This window comes from Ochlerotatus camptorhynchus, unplaced genomic scaffold (genome assembly GCF_037179485.1).
Source record: "Ochlerotatus camptorhynchus isolate MF236.1 unplaced genomic scaffold, CSIRO-AGI_Acam_v1.1 ptg000330l, whole genome shotgun sequence".
NCBI lineage: Eukaryota > Metazoa > Arthropoda > Insecta > Diptera > Culicidae > Ochlerotatus > Ochlerotatus camptorhynchus.
The window spans coordinates 5,944,827-5,967,421 of record NW_027040818.1 but is presented as its reverse complement, the minus strand read 5'-3'; the positions used below and the strand labels follow the sequence as shown (position 1 = coordinate 5,967,421).

The window sequence follows — 22,595 nt, the reverse complement described above, 5'->3', positions numbered from 1 at the left end:
GTCAAAGACTCGCGCTTATTCCTGCTTACACTACACCAGTGATACACCGCAAAAACGAAAACGACACGCTCGCTCAATGTTACTCAAAAGTGAGTAACTTCTACTCAGTTTGGTATTTTTGTACAAAATGTCAAAATCTGAGTAACATTGATTGAGCAAAGTGAGTAACTTCTCCTCTGTTTGTCTAAAAACATTGTTTACTCATTTTTGAGTAATCCTGCACAAATGTTACTCACCATGCTTATGTCAAATACTTGTAAAAAAAGTGAAAATTTTTGTTGGTGGTTAAACTTCCGATTTCCCTTTGAAGTTTTGAAAATTTAGAATAAAGAAGTGAATCAAGTGGCTGCAGAGGTAGATAAGGATTCGTTTCGTAAATTGGAAAGGTAAGAAAAATGAAATATTTGAAAATAAAAGCATCTTATTCAATCCTATCAAAAAACAATAGGCTTATCTAGGAAATGTTGATGTGGGATGTTACATCGGACGTAGTGGACAGCATAGAACCATAGAGGTAACTCTAAGACCACTGGGTCCCGAAGAAAATCATTATTGTTTTTGGCTCACTCAGTACCAGAACAACGGTCCCAAGCAGTCCCAAGCTATTTCACTCAACCCTGCATGTTCTGCATGAATCCACACACCCCTGATGTTATCTGTCAAACTTTCATAGCGAATCAAAACAAACATAGTGTAGTAATAGAATTTCAACTAGAATAGGGTACGTTAATCGTTTGCTTGGGACCAATAGGCTACTAAAGTGGTGAGCCAATTTAAAATCGTTAGTTTCGTATTGATTGTTGATAGAACTGCAGATGGAACATCAGCGTTTTCTGAAGGACATTGGGATCCCTGTGCTCACTCATATTGCCATGATAATGCCATACAACATTTTAAGACATCGCTGAATCCAAGCGAATCCAAAAACATAAAGCAACCAACGATACAGACAAAACGGTTGCTACGACTACCATGACAAACTCATTCCTCGCCGATAGCTTGAAGTAGCCGGACGTAGTTTGTTCGTGTCTCCGTTGCGGGTATTGGTTTCGTAGCCGGTGGAGTTTTTTTTCCCACCATAGTGGTTTTTTTATATCGCGCGTTTTACCTACCGTGGACGAAGTTCAGTGCCCAAGGCAACCGCAGTCAGCAGAGGAAGTAGCCACCTTTAGCGACGCTATAGGTGGACTATCATCTCACCGTCATCATCTCATCACCACTCCAAAGCAGCAAGCAACAACAACAAAGCAGCAAACGGAGTGGCTGCACCAGCTCACACAGCCGGCACCGGCCGGTGTTAAGTATACTATACAATAGTCTTCTCTAGCCCATTGCCGCGCTTTTGTTATTGAATTTTGCGCGTGGCTTTGCCCTCTCCCCTGATAGGGCTGTGAGGGCTATAGTGGTGCAACTTCTTGCAACTAATAAAAAGTTTTTTTTTTTTTTTTTGATAATTTTGGTATTGTTTTGTTTGGTTGTTCATACACTGGGCAACAAAATATTAACAACTAGTAGTTAAGTAGATTAATTGGTGAAGGTTTTTTGAAGTATTTTTTTTTTCCTTTTTGAGCGGTTGTGCACCGCGTTTGCGCAACACTTATGGCGTCTTCAGATACCTACGTTGCGCGAACTAAATACTATCAACCGTCTTCGAAAGGACCATGGGTTGTCTTTTTTCGGCCTAAAAATAAACCTTTGAAAACTCTCGACATTTCGAGAGACTTGCTGCGTAAGTATCCGGGAATCTTGGTACATAAAGAGAGATTCAATAAACTGCGTGTAGAAGCACCGACTTATGATGTGGCAAATAAAATTGCTGAACATGAGCTGTTTAGTGTTGAGTACAACATCTACATCCCTTCTCGAGATGTGGAGATAGAAGGTGTGGTCTCCGACGCGAGTCTGAGTGTCGAGGATTTAAAACGAGCATCGGGTTGCTTCAAAAACTCGAAAATCGGTCAGCAGGTACAGATACTGGATGTTAGGCAACTGCATTCAGTATCTTTGCAAGATGGCAAGAAAGTTTATCAGCATTCAGACTCGTTTCGGGTGACTTTCGCTGGTTCAATTCTCCCAAACTTTGTCAAAGTTGATGGTGCTTTTTTTCCGGTGCGGTTGTTTGTACAGAGGGTATATAATTGTACCAACTGCAAAAGGCTGGGACACTCAGCCAGCCATTGCGGCAACAAAACTCGTTGTGGCAAATGTGGTGAAAACCACAAAGAGGATTCTTGCCACAAAGAATCAGTAAAATGCGCTTATTGTGGCGAGAATCCTCACCCCTTGCAGGAGTGCCCGATGTACAAGCAGCACTCCGATAAAGTGCAGCGTTCAATCTCTGGACGCTCCAAGCAGTCATATGCACAAATGGTGAAGGCTGCATCAGCCGTCCAAGATGAAAATCAATTTTCGATTTTGTCAGCTGAAGAATCGGACTCTGACTCATCCGATGAGGGTGACTCTACGGTGGTACACGCACCTTTGAAAACGAACGGATCCTCAAAACGAAAATGCTCCTCCCCGAAAGTGCGCCGTAAGAAAACTAAAGTCACTCCCAGAGGATTGCAAAATTCCCAGGGTAATGGGGATGAAAAAATTAAATCGAAGGCTCCTACTGCTCCACTTCCTGGCTGCAGTAAGGATTTTCCGCCATTACCCAACAAAGAAAAGAAAAACAAAAAAGCTGCTCCTCAAACTTCTCAAAAGAAATCCAAGTCCGAACGCGGTTTGCTAGCTTTTTCGGACATTGTGGAATTCATATTAAACATGTTCAACATACAAGACCCTCTTAGAAGCTTAGTTTCTGCCTTGCTTCCAACATTAGAATCATATCTTAAGCAATTGACTGTTTCATGGCCCCTCCTTGCATCAATCATATCTTTCGATGGATAATTCGTCGAACGAGGTTGAAGATATGATCACTGTGCTACAGTGGAACTGCCGTAGTCTAGTGCCTAAACTAGACTCGTTCAAATTTTTACTTCACAATTCTGATTGTGATATATTTGCTCTCTGTGAAACATGGCTTTCTTCCGATAAAGAACTCAACTTCCACGATTTTAACATTATTCGCCTGGATAGAGACGATTCTTATGGAGGAGTACTTTTAGGGATCAAAAAGTGCTACCCTTTCTACAAAATTTCCCTTCCTGCTCTATCAGGCGTCGAAATCGTTGCTTGCCAAATAAATGTGAAGAACAAAGATCTTTGCATAGCTTCAGTATACGTTCCACCAAGAACCTCCATTAGCCGTAGTCAACTCTGGAATCTAGTTTCGATTCTTCCATCCCCAGTATTAATTCTGGGTGATATGAACTCCCATGGTACTGGGTGGGGCGATCTATATGACGACAATAGAGCGGCTATTTTTTAGATTTATGTGACGATTTCAATTTGACCAGTGTTCAAGGTGAAGCGACACGTATAGCAAAACCTCCGGCTCGAGAAAGCCGACTCGACCTATCTTTGTGTTCAAGATCGCTATCATTGGATTGTCAGTGGAAGGTTATCAATGATCCCCATGGTAGCGATCATTTGCCAATCATCATTTCAATAAAGTGTGGCCCTCACTCTGCAGAACCATCTCGGGTTCCATTTGATCTTACAAGGAACATCGACTGGCAGAAATATGCAACGGCGGTGACAATCGGTGTCGAATCAATAGATGCGCTTCCACCATTGGAAGAATATCGATTCCTAGCCGATTTAATTTACAAAAGCTCACTGGAAGCACAAAAAAGAAAAGTTCCAAGTGCACCCTTTAAAAGGAGACCAGCCACACCTGGTTGGGACGAAGAATGCACAAAATTGTATGTAGAAAAATCTGATGCTTTCAAAGCTTTTCGTAGACACAAAACCTCCACATACTTCGAGGAATATTCAAAGCTTGAGACAAAGCTGAAACAATTAATCAAAGCAAAAAAACGCGGTTATTGGCGCAATTTCGTCGAGGGACTCTCACGAGAAACCTCAATGAACACCTTGTGGAGGGTGGCTCGCAACATGCGTAACCGCTCATCTTTCAATGAGAGTGAAGAATACTCCAACCGATGGATATTCGATTTCGCTAAAAAGGTCTGTCCGGACTCAGTTCCAGCACAAAATATTCTTCGAGAAGCGTCTCCTAGCGGCGGCTCTCTGGATAGACCATTCTCAATGCTGGATTTCTCTATGGCTCTTCTTTCATCGAACAACTCCTCACCGGGAAGCGATATGATTAAATTCAATCTTCTGAAAAATCTCCCAGATATCGCTAAAAGACGCTTGCTAGATTTATTCAATTCCTTGCTAGAAAACAACATTGTACCGCCTGAATGGAGACAGGTCAAAGTAATAGCCATTAAAAAACCTGGCAAATCAGCGTCTGACCATAACTCATACCGTCCGATTGCTATGCTTTCGTGCATTAGGAAATTGTTGGAGAAAATGATCCTTCGGAGACTCGATCACTGGGTCGAATCAAATAACTTGCTATCAAATACACAGTTTGGGTTCCGCAAGAGCAAAGGAACAAACGATTGTCTAGCGCTGCTTTCCACAGATATTCAACTGGCCTTTGCACACAAGGAGCAATTGGCTTCAGTATTCTTGGACATTAAGGGGGCTTTTGATTCAGTTTCCATTGAAATTCTGTCAGACAATCTGCACAGATGTGGACTTTCTGGAATTTTAAATAATTTCTTGTACAATTTGTTGTCAGAAAAGCAAATGAACTTTTCCCTTGGACAACTGACAACTTCCAGAATTAGCTACATGGGCCTGCCCCAAGGCTCATGTCTCAGCCCTCTTCTTTATAACTTTTACGTCAAAGATATCGACAACTGTTTGGCAGAACAATGCACGCTAAGACAACTTGCAGATGACGGTGTGGTTTCCGTAAGAGGTCCACATGCCGTGGACTTGCAAGGACCATTGCAAAATTCCTTAGATAACTTGTCTTCTTGGGCTATGAATCTAGGGATCGAATTCTCGCCGCAGAAAACTGAACTGGTAGTGTTTACTCGAAAGCGGTACCCAGCCCAAATGCATCTTAATCTTTTGGGCAGAAACATTACTCAATCATTGTCTTTCAAGTACCTTGGGGTCTGGTTTGATTCAAAGTGCACTTGGAATGCCCATATTACGTATTTGAAGCAAAAATGTCAGCAGAGGATCAACTTTCTCCGTTCAATTTGCGGCACATGGTGGGGTGCTCATCCGGGAGACCTCATAACGCTTTATAAAACAACTATTCTCTCTGTTCTAGAGTACGGCTCTTTCTGCTTTCTCTCGGCAAGAAAAAGTCACCTAATAAAATTGGAACGAATTCAATATCGTTGTCTGCGTATTGCTCTAGGCTGTATGCACTCAACGCATAACATGAGTCTCGAGGTTCTGGCAGGAGTAACACCCCTCCAGAACCGTTTCTGGGAGCTCTCTCTCAGAATACTAATCAAATGCGGAGTGACAAACACACTTATAATTGAAAATTTTGAAGAAATTCTTGGGCTGAACACACAATCTCGATTTATGAGAATCTACCACCATTACATATCATCAGATATGTGTCTTCCTTGTTATACTCCAGACCGTGTTCACTTCACCAATCACAGTTCCTCAATTGAATATGATCTGACCATGAAACAAGCAACTCATGGGATTCCCGATCAACTTCGACCTATTATTATCCCACGTATTTTTACTGAAAAGTACCAACAAGTCAATTGCATGAAAAGATATTTTACAGACGGGTCCCGTCTCAATGGATCCACTGGCTTCGCCCGCATAAACGTTAACCACATTATGACCTTAACAATAATGGTTTCCCGCATAAACGTTAACCACATTATGACCTTAACAATAATGGTTTATCTTCCTTCCGAGACCATAATGGATATGGTTCCATTGAACATAATCGAACCATAGCTGGTTATTGTTTTGACCATATTGGTTGATGTTTTTACAGACCTGACCATAACATCAATGGGCTGTTAAGAACGTTTACCGTACGAAAAATCACAAATCCTCATGTACTTTCAACACAACAAGTGTATTGAAACTTCATCGTTTATGGTTCTCCAATATGTAGAAAACATTATTCACAACAGTCGTGGTATTGTAAAATCGTTCGTTATAACCATAAATAATATCCCCGCTTTATGGCTTCCGTAGTGTAATTTAACCATTATTGCTGAAATTTTAATGCATTCCCACTCTATACGTACCATATACAATGTGATCTATAATATTGTCATATCAAATTAAATACCTTTTTAATGGATTAAATCAGTTTTATTCATTGTACCAAGCAAATGGTTGGATTGAGCATAAAAACATTATTAAATAAATGGAGAAAATCATTTCAAATAAAAAAAAAATAACAAAATATTCGTCTTTATATTTAGTAGGCACCAGCTGTATCCTGTAAAGGCCTTTTTCTAGGTGCGTCGAGCAGCCGCCTTATTTAGGTTGCTTATTTTTTGCGCAAGGTATTTGCGCACATTCTTCTCGTTGGCAAAATACGTTATTTCCTTTACTTTGGATGGCCATCATGGCCACACGTTCTACAAGCTTTTCTGTAAATAAAAAATGCATCAGAAGAGAACACGGTAAGATTTAACTCATGAACTTACCGCAAATAAATTGGAAAATGCTTGGAGTGATCTGTTCTCGTGCTGGATATAAGGGGGTCCCATCTTCTCGCTGAAGATTTTTAAATCTTGGTGTTTGCTTTCCGGTAACGCTCATATTCATTAATCTCTCCGTCCCAAAGAAATGAATAGCAAGATTGCAGACAAAAAGACTGCAAGTTGCAAGTTGCCGAGCAGGGAGAACTATGATCTTCGTCCACCGTTTGAGCATCAGGGAACATGGTTTTCGGATTTGGTTCAAATGGATCGTCAACCCTCTGTGGGGGGCCCTGAGTCTCCGTCTGCTTCACTGCAACGAAGACGTATCCGGTACTGCTGATTTGCTTATTATGCGCAGCTAGCAGTTTCTGCAGCTAGAACGAGCATATTAAGGTGTTACACTTGACATAATTATCTTATAATTATTTAAACTTACTTCGTCGTTAATTTCTCCTCCATTTTGAGAATTTGCACGCTCCTCCAGCAGGTTTAATTTTCGATTGACCAGCGTGGGTGCATTTCTTGGTTCTGTGGGAAAATATGTACATTTCATTATTAAAAATGTATTGTTAATAGTTTAAAATACCTACGCTTAATGCTGCGTGATTTATAATGCTCGCGAGCAGCTTTCTTCTTCGGCGACAGGTTTTTTTTTCAAATTGAATACTGCGCAAAAATGGCTAACTTTTCTGATTCTGAATCAAAGTTGCGGAAGCAGTGCTGCACACTAAGAACAAATAACTCAAATGTAGGTTTACTTTACCCAAATTGGACTACACTGAAACAGGTCAGTACCCATTAATGGGTAAAAAAGGACACTTAACAGGAATGTTAAAGTTTCTTATGGTTAAGGAGTATACGCAACAATTTAATAAAGGTTTTGTATATGGTAACTATATCTTGTACAGTTGAATTACAATATTACTGTAATGAATCAAGTATACAGAAACCATAATCAATATGGTAACCTCAATTCGAACCGTTGGGATAAAGTTGTACCGGTTATCGAAATGGTATTTAATTATGCGGGCGGTGTCTTCAATGAAAACTCTAGCGCCTTCCGCAAACTTCAGGAACCTTGTTCCGTTTTTGTTGCTGAGCTGGCAGCAATCAACTTCGCATTGGGGATGATTTCCAACATGCCCGCAGACCATTACTTCATCTTCACGGATAGTCTCAGTTCGATTGAGGCTATTCGGTCGATGAAACAAGGTAGGCACTCATCTTATTTCCTTTCAAAGGTAAGGGAGCAGATGTGTGTGCTGGTCGAAAGATCATATATGATTACCTTTGTATGGGTCCCTTCACATTGCTCAATTCCAGGCAATGAGAAGGCGGACTCTCTCGCAAAGGTGGGCGCGCAGGAAGGCGAATTGTATGACAGGCAAATTTCACACGATGAATTTTACCATTTAGTGCGTCAGAGTACCCTTTCGAGTTGGCAAACCGATTGGGACACTGGAAATCTTGGACGGTGATTACATTCAATTATTCCTAATGTTTCTTCGAGAGCGTGGTTTAAAGGCTTGGGCTTAAGTCGTGACTTCATTCGCGTGATGAGTAGACTTATGTCCAACCACTACTCGCTAGATGCTCATCTCAATAGAATAAACCTCGTGGACAGCAACATCTGTCGGTGTGGAAATGGTTACGATGACATCGAACACGCAGTTTGGCAATGTACGGATAATGACGCCGCCAGAGAGCGACTTTTGAATACCCTCGAGGCCCCCAAGGAAGACAACCCTATGTTCCTATCAGAGACGTGTTGGCAACCCGTGATCTCTGCTATATGCAGTCCGTTTATGTTTTTCTTCAAATGTCTAGTATAAGAATTTAATTCCTTTTGTCTTTTGTCTCTCTTTATTAGTTTTTGTTTGTCTTGTCCCTCCGTCTCGATGAGTCTCATCGTCGCCCACTGGTCACCCACCATAGCCGGTCGAACTCCGGACGAAGCTAGAACAGCACTACCGTTCATACTGGCGACAACGCTCTGATGAGACAACGAAACCCTACCCCAAGCTCCTCCCCTGATCCTATCCTTCGAAAATGTACCCTTCTAACCTCGAGTAAGCCGCGAGTAATCGGCCCAACTCCTACTAGACGTAGAATTAAGTGAATTTTGTTACACACAGTGAACAATGAATTATCGGCTCCGTAAAGCTAACGCGATTGAGCCTTCCAAATAAACGAACTAGATAAAAAAAAAATACCATGACAAACTCGCTCTGTAACATAGCTCGATCCGAGTGGTAGAATGCGAGGTAGAATGATAATGATATATTGCTTGCCTGCTTTGTTGCAATATATTTACACGGATGAGGACATATCTTGATATGAATCGAGAAAAGACATAACACAAAAATTCGGCTTTACTTCGTGAAGCAGCTTTCCAACAATTTGCTCGTTTCCTTCTAATGCCCCGAATGAGTTGTGTCGCACGCGCTGCTTCCCGCATAAACGCGAACCATCACATGACCTTACCGATAATGGTTATAAATTGTTTATAATCCCTGCTAAACTTCAACTGAAATGGTTATGGAACTTTACATGAACGTTTGTGTGATAAAGTTTTAACCTTATGTATTATGGTTTTTTGGAAGCGGACCTTACAAATAATGGGTTGTTAAGAACCATTACCATTTCAAATTCTTGTTTTCTCCATACATTTTCGGAAAGAGAACTATATTAGAACGTTTTTACTTATGGTTTGAGAACATTAATGGTTATGGTTATGGTAGTCAGTAAGGTCCATTAATGGTTTTGTATTATCGCTCAACTTTACGTGAAATATATCTTGAATTGGTAATCAGTAATTTACAGGCAACCAATTCGCGATATATTCCACATAAAGTTGATCGATGTTACAAAACCATTCATGGACCTAACTGGTTACCATAACCATTACCATTAATGTTCTCAAACCATAAGTTAAAAGGTTTTAGTATAGTTTTCTTTCCGAAAATGTATGGAGAAAACAAGAATTTTGAATGGTAATGGTTCTTAACAACCCATTATTTGTAAGGTCCACTTCCAAAAAACTATAATACTTAGGGTTAAAACTTTATCATTAAACGTTCATGTAAAGTTCCATAACCATTTCAGTTGAAGTTTAGCAGGGATTATAAACAATTTATAACCATTTTAGGTAAGGTCAATTTATGGTTCGCGCTTATGCGGGTTGTCATGAAAAAGAAGGAAGAAGATTATATCATTATTGCTTTGCACTTCTGACATAGCGTTATTATTCGGTCCGGTATCGCTTGTCATTTTGTCATTTGGAGATATTTTTGATTCCTTGAAAGAGAGTATTATTTTTTAACCATTCGAACTGAGTTTAAGGTCAAATTGATTAAATTCTAATCAAAATGGGAATAGTTTAATTTATCAGTTTTCACTGCCTTCATGTAATTTATGTTTGAGTTTACACGGGGGCCACTGCAGTTGTCGCTGCCAACAGCTACTTAACTTCTTCTCTGGTTTTAGAGAGTCTGTCGCTTTCTGAGACACTTTTCCAAAAACACGCCCAGGACCTCGGATTGTCACGGCGTATCGCCAGTGTTGGCAGTTCAAAGGGTGGAAAATCCGGGGGTAACAATATGTAAAAAAATATCAGGTCGTATCGAGGGTCGTATGATGTTTTCTTCTCAATTTCAAGACAAAAAACCTTTTTTGGAGTTTTTAGTGATGCATGATGAAAAACTGCACTATTAACCACAGACAAACAGACATAACACTCGCAAGTTGTTCATCGAACAAGGATTTAACGGTCAATTCAAAAGTATCGTAGTTGGTAGTACCGCCACCTGCGGCGCGCATAGTCAAATCCCTTGCGTTTGACGTTTACACACTACCGCCATCTGTTCAGCGTACTACCCACCACAGTATACTCAACAGATGGCGGTAATGTTTTAGGGACGATGTTTTACATTGAGAAATATTCAATGTTTTATGTCTGTTTGTCTGTGTATTAACTATATGTCAAGCTATTAAAATCACCCAGAAAATGGAAAGTCATGAAATAGGATTAATTTTTAGATAATCAAAATTCGGAAGCGACTATTTTCTCGATATGGTGAATTTGGAATTCCGCCCTTTTCAAATGTTAGTCTAGATTTTCCGATGAAAGGAAAGCATTATAGTACGTTCAGACTACAGAGCAACGATGCCATATATACAGACTTCTGTACACGAAAAAAGTGGTCACCGCTTTTTAATTTTATCCAAAAAATATCAAATGAAGTATTTTGTGAAGCTACAGTTAATGCAATAACTAGTTAATGTATGTAACTATTTTTATATCTAATGAGATTAGAAAAATCGTTATTATAATTAAAGTTACAAGGGTTCAAAAAAGATAGTGTCCACCTTTATCGTGCACAAAAGTCTGTATATCTGGCATCGTTGCTACAGAGTTATAACATGTTATAGCGCTATCTTGATGGTGGTTTCTGTGTTGCATTTATTTGACAACCGTTATAACATGTTATAACTGCTCAGTCTGGCCAGCGTTTTAGGCTCTTTATGCCTTGTTCAGACTGGAGAGTTATAACATGTTATAACGGTTGTCAAATAATTGCAACACAGAAACCACCATCAAGATAGCGCTATAACATGTTATAACTCTGTAGTCTGAACGTACTATTAGAAAGCATTATAAGGACATTAAATACATCCAAAAGGCTTGTACCACCATCCTGAAGGACATTCCTATCGAGGCCATAAAACACTCGTTTGATATGCTTTTAGATCGTGCAAATCGTTGTATTCAGCCCGAAGAGGACTAATTTGTATAAAGTAAAGTCGATTCGTCGAAGGAATAAGAGTCTTTGCTCTTTTTTTTAAAGTCCTATTTACTTTGGGAAACACCTTGTATATGAATGGGAAAGCTTTCTGTGGCGAAGTGTGAGTAGATGTGTTCGTATTGTACCGTTTTATATATTCACCTACCAATGAATGAAAAGTACATAACAATCGTTCGGTTCGGACTCGGCTCACCTTGGGTGTTGTAAGAAACAACAATGACAATCGGCGATTTAAATTGAATCGATTCAATTCAAAATATTTAACAACAACATAGTGTTGCTATCGAAGGGTCATCATCGTCAATAAATTTGCCACTATCAGCAGTGTTTTGTTCGATCGCTTTTTTACACATCGATCGTGGACCTCATTTGCAAGTGGAAAGAGTGTCTGTTAATCAGTTTGCCCTGGACAGTGGTTGCGTGAAATTCAAGAAAATGCTGATAAAGCTAGCTCTGTTAACTTTTTGCCTAATTGGGTGTCCCGCTTACGGTGCCGGTCGCAATTTTTGGCGTGGTCAAAAGTTTACTCTAGATGGTCCGACGAAACACCCGGTTTTCAAAGGAGTCAACTCCGACGTTCAAAGCCTCTGGTTCGATCAGCTGCTGGATCATAACGATCCCACCAATCCGACCACCTGGAAGCAACGGTACTACGTGAACGATGGATTCTTCAAAAACAGCAACGGTACCGGCCCGGTGTTTCTGATGATCGGAGGAGAAGGTGAAGCCACGGAACGCTGGATGACGGAAGGCGCTTGGATTCATTATGCGCAGCAGTATGGTGCACTTTGCTTCCAACTGGAGCATCGCTTCTACGGCAAAAGCCGTCCTACGGAGGACTTGTCCACTAAAAATTTGGCTTACTTAAGCTCGGAGCAAGCGCTTGCCGATTTGGCTTACTTCATTGCAGCGATGAACGAAAAGTACCAACTGAACCGGAGTAATCGTTGGATTGCTTTTGGCGGGTCGTATCCCGGCTCGTTGGCCGCTTGGGTACGTGTAAAGTACCCATATTTGGTGCATGGTTCCATCAGTACCAGTGGTCCACTGTTGGCTAAAATCGATTTCAAGGAGTACTATGAAGTGGTGGTCGATTCACTGAAGCGCTACTCGCCCGAGTGTGTCGAGGATGTGCAGAGTGCAATGTCCCAGGTGGAAACGCTACTCAAGCACATGATTGGCCAGCGCAATTTAAATGAGAAGTTTAAGCTCTGCGATCCGGTGGAGAAGTCCATTTCGAATGGTTTGGATATATCGAATTTGTTCGAGGCAATTGCTTCCAACTTTGCCGGGGTGGTTCAGTACAATAAGGACAACAGCCCGCATGCAAGGCTCACGATTGATGAAGTTTGCGATGTTATGACGAACAATAGCATTGGGGCACCAGTTTCGAGATTGGCTGCAGTTAACGCGATGGTTATGAAGCAGGAGAAGCAAGAATGTTTGGATTTTGTGTACGACAAGACAATTATGCAGATGCAGAACACTTCCTGGAACTCGGATGTTGCCAAGGGAGGTTAGTTTGGATAGGAACGTAAGTGGGGGAATGTATTTTTTTAAATTGATTCGTCTTTCAGCTCGCCAGTGGATCTACCAAACCTGTAACGAATTTGGCTTCTATCAAACGTCGGACAATCCCAGCTCGGTGTTTGGCGATCGCTTCCCGGTTGACTTTTTCGTACGCCAATGCGTTGATGTATACGGCAGAAGGTTTGACCAGCATGCGCTGAATCGTGCCATCTATCGAACCAACAACAACTACGGGGCGCTGAATCCGTCGACAACCAATGTCCTATACGTGCATGGTTCGATCGATCCGTGGCATCGGTTGGGCTTGACGGACAGCAGCGACATCAATATGCCAACCATTTTCATCGACGGAACTGCTCACTGTGCCAACATGTACGAACCCAAGGAGGACGATTTCCCACAGCTGAAATCCGCACGAACTCAAATCAGTAGCTTTATTGGCACTCTGTTGAAAATGGACTACGATTAGGTTACAATATTGACGTGTCAAAAAAAAAAATCGCTCTCTATGTAAACGAATTATAGAAATATAAATGCATTCTCCTCTTCGATGGCCCTAATCGAATATTTGCGATTTTTGAGAGTGAACGGACCTAGTCTCCAGCTGATCCTGCAGTTCTTTGTCGTCCGCTAGGGATGCCGTATCGACACATGGATCGATCGTTGGCTGAGAGTTGAGATCCACCGCCGGGCACTTGGCGATCTGGCTCGAGCGGTTTGACTGAGCCGATTCCAGCTGGCGGACATTTTCGTTGGCAGCCTTCGGAGCGCGACATGGCACCGATCTTTTGCTGCCGCTGTCTGTGTTCGTCTTGCGGTTGTTGTTACTGCTGTGGGCAGCTTGTTCCGCGAATGGCATTTTGATGTGGTATTTCTGTGGAAATGTAAATGCATGGTGAAGGCTGAGGTTGATATCAAAGTTGTCTTACCTCCGGAACGGTCCACACAAAAATTCCACCGTCGCTGGATCCGGTCACCAGAAATTTTCCATTCGGGCTGTATCTCGCCGAAGTGATGGCACTGGCATGCCCTATTCCAACAGCCACTTCCACTCCCAGTTGGTAGTCCCACAGTCGGACCACCTGATCCGTACCGGCCGACACAAAGTACTCCCCTGTCATGTTCATATCGATGGCATTGATCGGTCCGGACTTGGAGCCTTCCACCTCCCGCACCAGACTGCCATCGAATGCTTCCCAGTATCCGATCAGTTTATCCGACCCGGCCGTCAATATCTGCACTCCCGTTGGGTAGTACTGCGCTGCAATGAACTGTGTGTGGGCAAAGATCACGTGCTTTCGCGTTAACCTAATCAGATCCCAAATCACACAGCTTCCATCGCGCGAAGCCGAAACCACCTCCGTATCGAAGCTGTTGATGTGCACGGACTCGATTGGTCCGTAGTGCTCCTTCAGCACCCCGATCATGCTCTGCATGTACGATTCAATTTTCCAAACCCGCACCTGGCCCTCGATACCTCCGCTGACGAGCATTTTCCCATTGCTAGTCACGGCCACTGACGAGCAACCCTTGTTGTGGGCATTCGGAATGGCATAGATCAGCTTGCCGGTCAGTGGAGTGAACGCCCGAATCACCCCGTCGTTCCACGCCGAGATGATACTCTTCCCGTCACGGCTGAACACAATCGAGGACGAAGCAAAGTTCGGCACCACGATACGAAGCAATTCCTGCATCCGGGAGGTCGACCAAATCCGAATCGATTCGTGACTTGAGGTGGCAAAGACCAGAGAAAAGTTACTGAAAAAGGCATAAAACGTATGATCATTTGTTGAGATTCGTTGGAAGGAAAATCGTGTTCTTGGGCTTACTAAGGGAACGCGATATCGTAGACTGCGTTGGTGTGGCAGGTCTTGAGCAATCGCAGACTGGAGCTAAAGTTCTGCAGCTCAAGCGAGTAGATCTCGCATCCATCGGTACCGATCAGCAACGTGTATTGGTTGACGATTTGAAGCGACGTGATCACGCCTCCCACTTTAGCCGATTGAAGCTGCGAATATAGGACAAATTAGGCACACATTCCTATTGCCATCCTAGCCTAAAACACCTACCGATTTCAACTGCGGCCACGTTGGGCTGTTGTAGTTCTTAAAGCTGACGTTCCTCTCGTGAACCATTTCGATCGTTCCATCCCCGGCTCCGATGATCAAGCTTCCGTTGGGCAGGATCAACAAATCCCGTACCCCGTAGTGGTACTTTTCGCAGTCCTTCCCAACCGGTTTCCGGGGATTGTGTTTCCCGAAGCAACCCAACAGAACCGGAATCTTGTCCTGCATCGGAGCATTCGGATCCGAACTAACATTCAGTCGAATCTTGACAATATCTCCACTCATGGTGCCAACGTACAGGATCTCGTCATTTTCCGTAATGCGCATTCCCGTAAATTCCCGTCTCAGCTTCCCGACGGCTACGTCCTGAACGTTGAGGCGCTTGCGATCCCGATCGATGTGCCACACTCGGAGATTTTCTGAAATGCAGGTTCAAATGTGAATGAAATTTGGTATGGCCTCATTTAGATCAAAGCTTACGATCACCCCCGGAAACGAATGTCGTCCACCGTTGGTTCAGTCCACAAACCTTCAACGCATCGCCAGTGGTTTCCTTAGTTGCTATAGTTCCACAAATGGCCATGCTGGAATAGGAAATCAATACATCTGTGGCAACAATACTCTCAATCAAACTCACTTCTGTTCGATATCCCACACGATTATCGATCCGCAGTCCTTTCCACCCAAGCTGACCAGATAGTGCTCATTGGACGAGAAGCACAACGACTGCACCTTGACCCGGTGCAATTCGTACCGGGAGATCTCCTTCCGGCTTTCCCAGTCCCAGATGATCACGTACGCGCGGAATCCCATGTGGTTGGTCTGGCCGGAAGCGACCATCTTGCCTGAGGCGGAAATGTCTACCGTCGAAATCGTATTCGTGTGGCCACGCAGGAACGTCTGTCTGTTGGTTTCGAGCTCGTAGACGGAAATTTCATTCCCAAGCGGAAACACCAGATGTCTCTGATCCGGGTGAACTCGCAGTCCGGCGATGACGTGACCTGATTACAGGAAAGGAGCAATTATGTACTTTGCAATTTTACCTTGCCCAAAACATACCATCGAATCCGATGATCGCCGCCGGCTGCAGCTTGATAATCTCGCATCCCTCCGTCGAAGTCATTACTGTTGCAGCTGGTCCGGAAAAAAAAAAATTCTTCACAGGTCTTTACAAAATCGAAAAGGACGCCGTCTTCCGATATTATAGAGTGAAACAAACTGCACCTACCATGCTAGGATACCGAGGTGGCAGGTTTTCCCTAGCAACGGCTACCCCAGACCCTTTTTTGTGTGTGAATCGGTTCCACTGACTGGCGCGCAAGGAGTCATGTGCTGCTTGAGTAATTACACGAGCATGCTTATCGAAGCACGTGATCGGGTCGCGAATGTGTGGGGATGGCAATACGTTCCATGCGGGGGTGAATAAATTCTTCAAATTTGTGTGGACACTGGACAAACCTTGAGCAGAAGTTGCGATTGAAAGTAATACAGTAATAGGCGAAAGTGGTACAGTCAAATCGAGTAAAATTTCACTATTATGATCAGTAAATAATTCTTCCTACAATCTTACAGACTCTTCAAGGGTTAGCTTAAGTTAACAGGTGCTTGAAGAACAATTATACAAAATTGATAATACCTTGTACAGACATACAAAGTACACTCAGTATTGAGCTATTGTCAAAATATGAGAATTCTCGCTTTTTAAACAACCTAAGAACTTTATTTGTTTTCCGCTGTTTTACGAAATATTATAATATTTCATCACTAATATTAATAATTTGGTAAGCCTACACTCTGAAAAATCTTCACGTCCGATTGACGTGAAAACATAGGTGGTTTCCATCCACCCTATTTTTCACGTAACTTTTACCGGAATTGCATTGATTAGTCAGGTAAATAAGACCTGATTTCCACGTACTGCTTACGTGAAATCGGGGTGAAAACTACTGGACACCTGGTAACTTTTACGTGACATTCCGTTTTGTTTAAAATGCTTTTCATGTAATTTGTACGTGTAGTTTCATGTAATAATGGGAAGTATATAAAGAAGCAGTTAATATTATGCAATTTTATCGGGAAGATATAAATTTCACGTGTTTAAATTAATACTTATATCTACGCATAAAATTGTAAAATATTGACTAATTGATTATTATTAGGTAGAAACGTATATGACCTTTTTTAGTTCTGACAAAATATTAACACCTGTTTGCACACTCAAAATGCTTATGTCACCGTCTGAAATTATACAACTTGAAAAAGGCTACATATAATAATAAATAAATTGATGTAAAAGAATCTAATTACCGTCCAACATTTGCAGCAAGCGCTGAGGAATTTTGAATCTTTGACGAGTTCTTCCACCACAAACGTTTGTGTCTTCCACCACGCTCGGTGACGCCATATTGATTTTTTTTTGCGTACCTGAAAATCACGTAAATCTCGTTTCACGGAAATATCGAATTTCCACACACACAAACCCAAATACATTAAATCAGTTTACGTGAATATACGGTAAATTTCACCAAAATGTTTAGAGGACATGACGTGTAATGCAGGTAAAAATTACAAACGTCACGTAACATTTGAGATTTTCTAAATACAAATCAGCTACGTGATATTTCACGTTACGATTTAGAGTGTAACAACTTTGCTAAAGATAATGTACAGTACAAGAAAGTCTCTAGTATGTAACATTAGAGCATGTCCCATTAAAATAAAATATACTTGTTATTGTAATTGTTTGTAAGATAGGAGCTAGATCTAGAAATTGTTAGAATATTTAAAATAAACTCGCCTATTTGAGCGTCGTCCGCTACCAAAACTGCTCGAGTAGACGACTACCACCCCTTCTCAACGGTTGGCAAACGTGTGTGGAAGGAAGTTCAGTCCTCCCATTGCGAGCGAGGGAGGAGATAAATAGGCTCTCGACCGCTTGATGAGGCCTCTTTTGTGGAAAACCTTGTGACCGTACGGACCACAAACGAAGTTACAGACGACTTTCTCCGAAGAAATTAATTAAAATAAGGTGGTTCTCTGTAATAGAATTTTAGACCACTTTCCGCCGCTCACCGCCAGGTTCGCTAGTATTTTTGATTTGAATTAATTCAAGTTGGTTTTGTGTGCAATGATCTGGCAACTCGCGTTCTCACTCGCGTTGACGGGGTGCTGTTTTCTCACTCATCGAAGGAAATTTTGATTAGAGTGAGAAAGTAAGGAACAGTCAGCGCGGGAACCGTGTGCGGTACTATAGGTGCGGCAGAAAGAATGTAGTCGACTCCTTCGTTCTCACGGTGTTCTTACGCATGATCCAACGTTACGTCACACTAGATTATGCATAAGAACGTCGTGATAATGAAAGAGCAAAGTTTGTATGTTTGGGAGCCTCTCGCATTCAACTCGCATTCGTCCTCGAGTTCGTGTGGAAGCCATTCAGAGCGGAGGTGGCCAGGAGCGTGGCATTCGAAGTGGAACCGTTCCGACTCCACTGGTCGTTGGATTGGGGGAAGCCTGTGAAATCGCTAGCCGTGAAATGGAGTACGATCACTAATGGATGGAGTTCCTCTCGAAACGCCTGATGGACCAAATCTTCGCATCGCTACCGAAAGTCATCCGCAATGGCGATCCAGTTCATTCTTATCCCGGATGTATCAATCTGTCGTTTGCATACGTTGAGGGTGAATCGCTGTTGATGGCGCTGAAAGACGTGGGTCGGCTTGCACTTCGGCTTCGCTGGAACCGTCGTATGTGCTGCGTGCGATTGGTGCCGACGAAGATCTGGCTCAGCTCGATTCGCTTTGGCATCGGACGGTTTACCACCATCGAGGAAATCGACTACATAGCTGAAAAGTGCATCAAGCACGTGACTCGACTCCGAGAGATGTCCCCGCTGTGGGAGATGGTCCAGGAAGGTATCGACATCAAGTCGATCCAGTGGTCGCAGCATTAGAGCGGACGGGTCGGGGCATATTTTAAAGAGAGATTTGATTTTGTATGTTCTGCTGTGTATGGTTGAATTCAGTGAGAGTTTTTTTTTAATTGTTAATCATTGATTGTGTTATTAACACATCCACTTTTGGTAGTAAGTAGGTATTGAGACGAGAGAAAAATAATGTATAGCTTTGCTACATATGCTATTAGAGACAGCAATAAATCTTAGACAGTGAAATCATTGTGAGTATTTCATCATTCACTTGGCGAAAAAACTTCCTATCAGCGATTGTTTGAAATAGTATAAACTTTGTTAGTTCCCGTCAAGGACGGCGTTGTTACGACTACGCTAAATTCGCAAATCTGAGGTATTCGTGGACTGCCATCTCAGATTTGCTTTGGCGCGGATTAGTTCCACTTAGGGTTAATTCAACTAAGTTTCGATTCTAATTATTTGAAGACTCCAGGAAAATCTACGTTTAGAAAGACCTTCTATTATTTAATAAAGAAGTAAAGCAGTAAAGTTATTAATAGTTGGTTGGGCAAGCTAAAATATCATTTAAAAAAATGTGTTCAATGTCGATAAGCTTTCCGCAAAATCCGCACTTCAAAAGCTATAAAACCGCACAAAATTTGCGACACTTGTAACAGCCCTGCAGTTGGCTTCGGCGTGCCAGAGAATACCTAATCCACCTAACCGGACCTGAAGAAACGGAAAGGAGCGCGACTGGGATTAGACGGGCTAGCCTTATGAAGCTCTCTACTGACATACAATATAGCATGGTTGCAGCAACCTTATATTTCACCTATTTGTCCCTAAAGATCACTAATTTACACCCGACACCCTAGGTAGGATAATGTCATCGCAAATAACAACAATTCCCGTTGAATACATAGTGCGAAAAATGCTCTTGAATTACCCCAAACCGTCTCATCACAACCTACGCCTCGGTCAGCGTGGCCCGACCGATCGTTTTCGGCATCTTTTTATTGGTGGAATCCTCGAGCTCCTTCGGTTTGTAGTAATGCGGTGCCGCCTCCAGCAGCCACTTGCTTTCGATTTCAATCACCGACCGCATGTACTCCTTCGTCGTAAACACCAGCTCGTGGTACAGCACCCAACGAGGCAGTTCTTCGAACAGTGCCGAATTCGGATGGATCATCACCGTCTGATTGTGCTTGGCCGTTTTGTAGTGACCCCCCTTGGAGAGCCGAGCGACGTGATAAAAGTACCCGGCTGTAATAGCCTTCCGGATGTTGGTCGTTTCCGGCAGACTGGAAACCATTTCGATTTCGACTCGCTGCATTAACCCAACCAGCTGCTCCCGGACATCGCGAGCTCGTTTCATCGAACGGAACTGAATGAAATTTTCGTAACACCACTGAGTGCTGTAGTCCGATTCGGCCCATTGGTTGTAGACCTGCAGCAAACTCAAGTGGTCTCCGTGCATGTGGTTGAAGTTCTTCCGGGCCGTATCTGCGTGGATGATTTTATCTTTCGGTCGGTAGAAAATGGCTCCATTCACCGATAGCATTGCAGCGATGGCCACCACCTCCTCGGAACATTTGTACTTTTCACTAGCAAGCAGCATTTTTGCCATCATGGGATCGACCGGAAATTCCACCATCCGTTGTCCAAGTTTGGTCAGTTCACCGTGGTGATTCAATGCCCCTAGGGCGTAAAGTTGCTCCAATGCCAAAACCAACGTTTCATGTGGTGGAGGATCGAGGAAATCGAAATGAAGCAAATCGTTGATTCCAAGAGCTTTGAGCATTAGCACGGCATTGCCCAGGTTTATGCGCTGAATTTCCGGGACGGTGTTGTCTTCCAGCTCGTGTTTGTATGCCCAGGCTGTGTACAGACGAAAGCACTTGCCAGGGGCAACGCGCCCTGCTCGACCTGCACGTTGATTGGCAGGTGGAGTTGGATCGAAAATTTTCGCCTGCATGTCCGACGGCAGATTGGCATAAATGGGAAGGATGAGTAGTTCCTTGAGTTTGGAACCCAACCGATCCTGGAGCATCTCCTGGCAGGCTTCGATTTCCTCTTGTTCTGGAACGAAAAAAAAATGTAATTTTTTAACATCGCATAGAAATAGACCCACTTACCAGTTAAAAATACAAGAATGTCTCCAAGAGGCTGAGTGGCATGAATCTGTAGAACCGACACCACACATGCATCGATATAATCTGCTTCCGGTGCTTTGGTGTAGAAGACATCAACCTAGAAGAGAAAAAGTTAGATTTTACAGCAAAACACAAAGCAAGTCAAATCTAACTACGTACCGGAAAACGACGACCAGGAATACGGAATATGTTCGCATCATCGAAGAAATCCGAAAACTTTTCCGCATCCAACGTGGCACTGGAAATCAGTAGTTTCAAATCCAACCGAAACCGCGCAATGTCCTTCACCAATCCAAACAGAATGTCCGTGTGCAACGTACGCTCGTGAGCTTCATCGATAATCATCACACTATACGAAGCTAGGTCCGGTTCCGAAAGAAACTCCCTTTGCAACGTACCATCTGTCATGTATTTAATGACAGTCCGCTCGGATGTGCAATCCTCGAAACGAATACTATAACCAACTTCGTTGCCCAACTTGACGCCCATTTCCTGTGCAACACGTGCCACCACGGACATCGCTGCCACGCGACGAGGCTGAGTACATCCAATCTTCTTGCCGTCGTTTGTAAACCCAGCTTCATAGAGATACTGTGGAATCTGTGTCGTTTTTCCCGAACCCGTTTCTCCTTCGATAATAAGAATCTGGTGTTCTTTTATAGCGGCTATGAGATCCTCCTTGAATGGAAAAACTGGAAGTGATTTCTTCGTTTCCTCAATGTCCATCTTCTTCCTTTCCGCCTCAGATACCGGTGCTTTCCGGTCCTTTTCTTTAGTTCCATCCACTCGGAGTGCCTGGACGAAATCAATCTGATCATCCAACAGCAGTTCATACTCTTCAGCACCAGCACCACTTGCGAACCTCTTCGTTTTTGAAAGTAAATTTCACGCACAGTCTGACGTTTGCTTACGGATTTTACCATAGGAGTAAAGAGCTATAGATTCGCCGTCAAGGCCAATAGCATCAACTATATACTTTAAGCTAGTACATATGAGTAGATAGTGTTGCAGTGAGGTACACTCGAAAATTTCAAACGTAAGTGCGTCAAATCAAATTTTGAGCCGCTCCGTCTGTCACTTCGTTTGTGCTAATACCAACAATCAATATGAAACTAAAACGCTGTCCAGACTGGAGAGTTATAACATGTTATAACGGTTGTCAAATAATTGCAACACAGAAACCACCATCAAGATAGCGCTATAACATGTTATAACTCTGTAGTCTGAACGTACTATAACGATTTTAAATTGGCTCACTACTTGACTAGCCTATTGGTCCCAAGCAAACGATTAACGTACCCCATTCTAGTCGAAATTCTAGTACTACGCAATGTATGTTTTGATTCGCTATGAAAGTTTGACAGATGAAATGAGGGGTTATTCGTTTTTCCTATGTTTCGAGGGGTGAATCGATTAGCTTGGGACCGAAGATAGTACCAGAGCTGAGCCAAAAAGTTGAGCACGTTATTTCGGGACCTTCTAGTCTTAGAGTTACCTCTATGCTAATACTAACGGTGGTATAGAAATCT

The 22,595-nt window shown here is 42.7% G+C and overlaps 3 protein-coding genes and 1 long non-coding RNA gene across 4 annotated transcripts; 1 reads left to right on the top strand and 3 right to left on the bottom strand.

The window, feature by feature from the left end:
- Positions 1 to 6,354: 6,354 nt before the first annotated feature.
- Positions 6,355 to 7,283, bottom strand: LOC135708592 (uncharacterized). Its single transcript, XR_010518301.1, has 4 exons — positions 7,199 to 7,283; positions 7,045 to 7,136; positions 6,612 to 6,982; positions 6,355 to 6,554 (listed from the first exon to the last, which is right to left on the bottom strand). It is a non-coding gene; the product is annotated as an uncharacterized LOC135708592 (long non-coding RNA).
- A 4,411-nt stretch (positions 7,284 to 11,694) lies between these two features.
- On the top strand, positions 11,695 to 13,423 carry LOC135708312 (putative serine protease F56F10.1). Its single transcript, XM_065230310.1, has 2 exons — positions 11,695 to 12,929; positions 12,991 to 13,423. The coding sequence occupies exons 1-2, from the start codon at positions 11,849 to 11,851 to the stop codon at positions 13,410 to 13,412; spliced, it is 1,503 nt and encodes a 500-aa protein (XP_065086382.1). The 5' UTR covers positions 11,695 to 11,848; the 3' UTR covers positions 13,413 to 13,423.
- LOC135708311 (cilia- and flagella-associated protein 52) lies at positions 13,404 to 16,260 on the bottom strand. The gene is made up of 7 exons (XM_065230309.1): positions 16,069 to 16,260; positions 15,647 to 16,010; positions 15,490 to 15,593; positions 15,013 to 15,428; positions 14,773 to 14,951; positions 13,873 to 14,701; positions 13,404 to 13,817 (listed from the first exon to the last, which is right to left on the bottom strand). The coding sequence occupies exons 1-7, from the start codon at positions 16,130 to 16,132 to the stop codon at positions 13,500 to 13,502; spliced, it is 2,274 nt and encodes a 757-aa protein (XP_065086381.1). The 5' UTR covers positions 16,133 to 16,260; the 3' UTR covers positions 13,404 to 13,499.
- A 3,620-nt stretch (positions 16,261 to 19,880) lies between these two features.
- On the bottom strand, positions 19,881 to 21,825 carry LOC135708501 (pre-mRNA-splicing factor ATP-dependent RNA helicase DHX16-like). Its single transcript, XM_065230619.1, has 3 exons — positions 21,226 to 21,825; positions 21,049 to 21,163; positions 19,881 to 20,992 (listed from the first exon to the last, which is right to left on the bottom strand). Exons 1-3 carry the CDS (start codon positions 21,790 to 21,792, stop codon positions 19,881 to 19,883), a joined length of 1,794 nt encoding a protein of 597 aa, XP_065086691.1. The 5' UTR covers positions 21,793 to 21,825.
- Between the last annotated feature and the right edge of the window lie 770 nt (positions 21,826 to 22,595).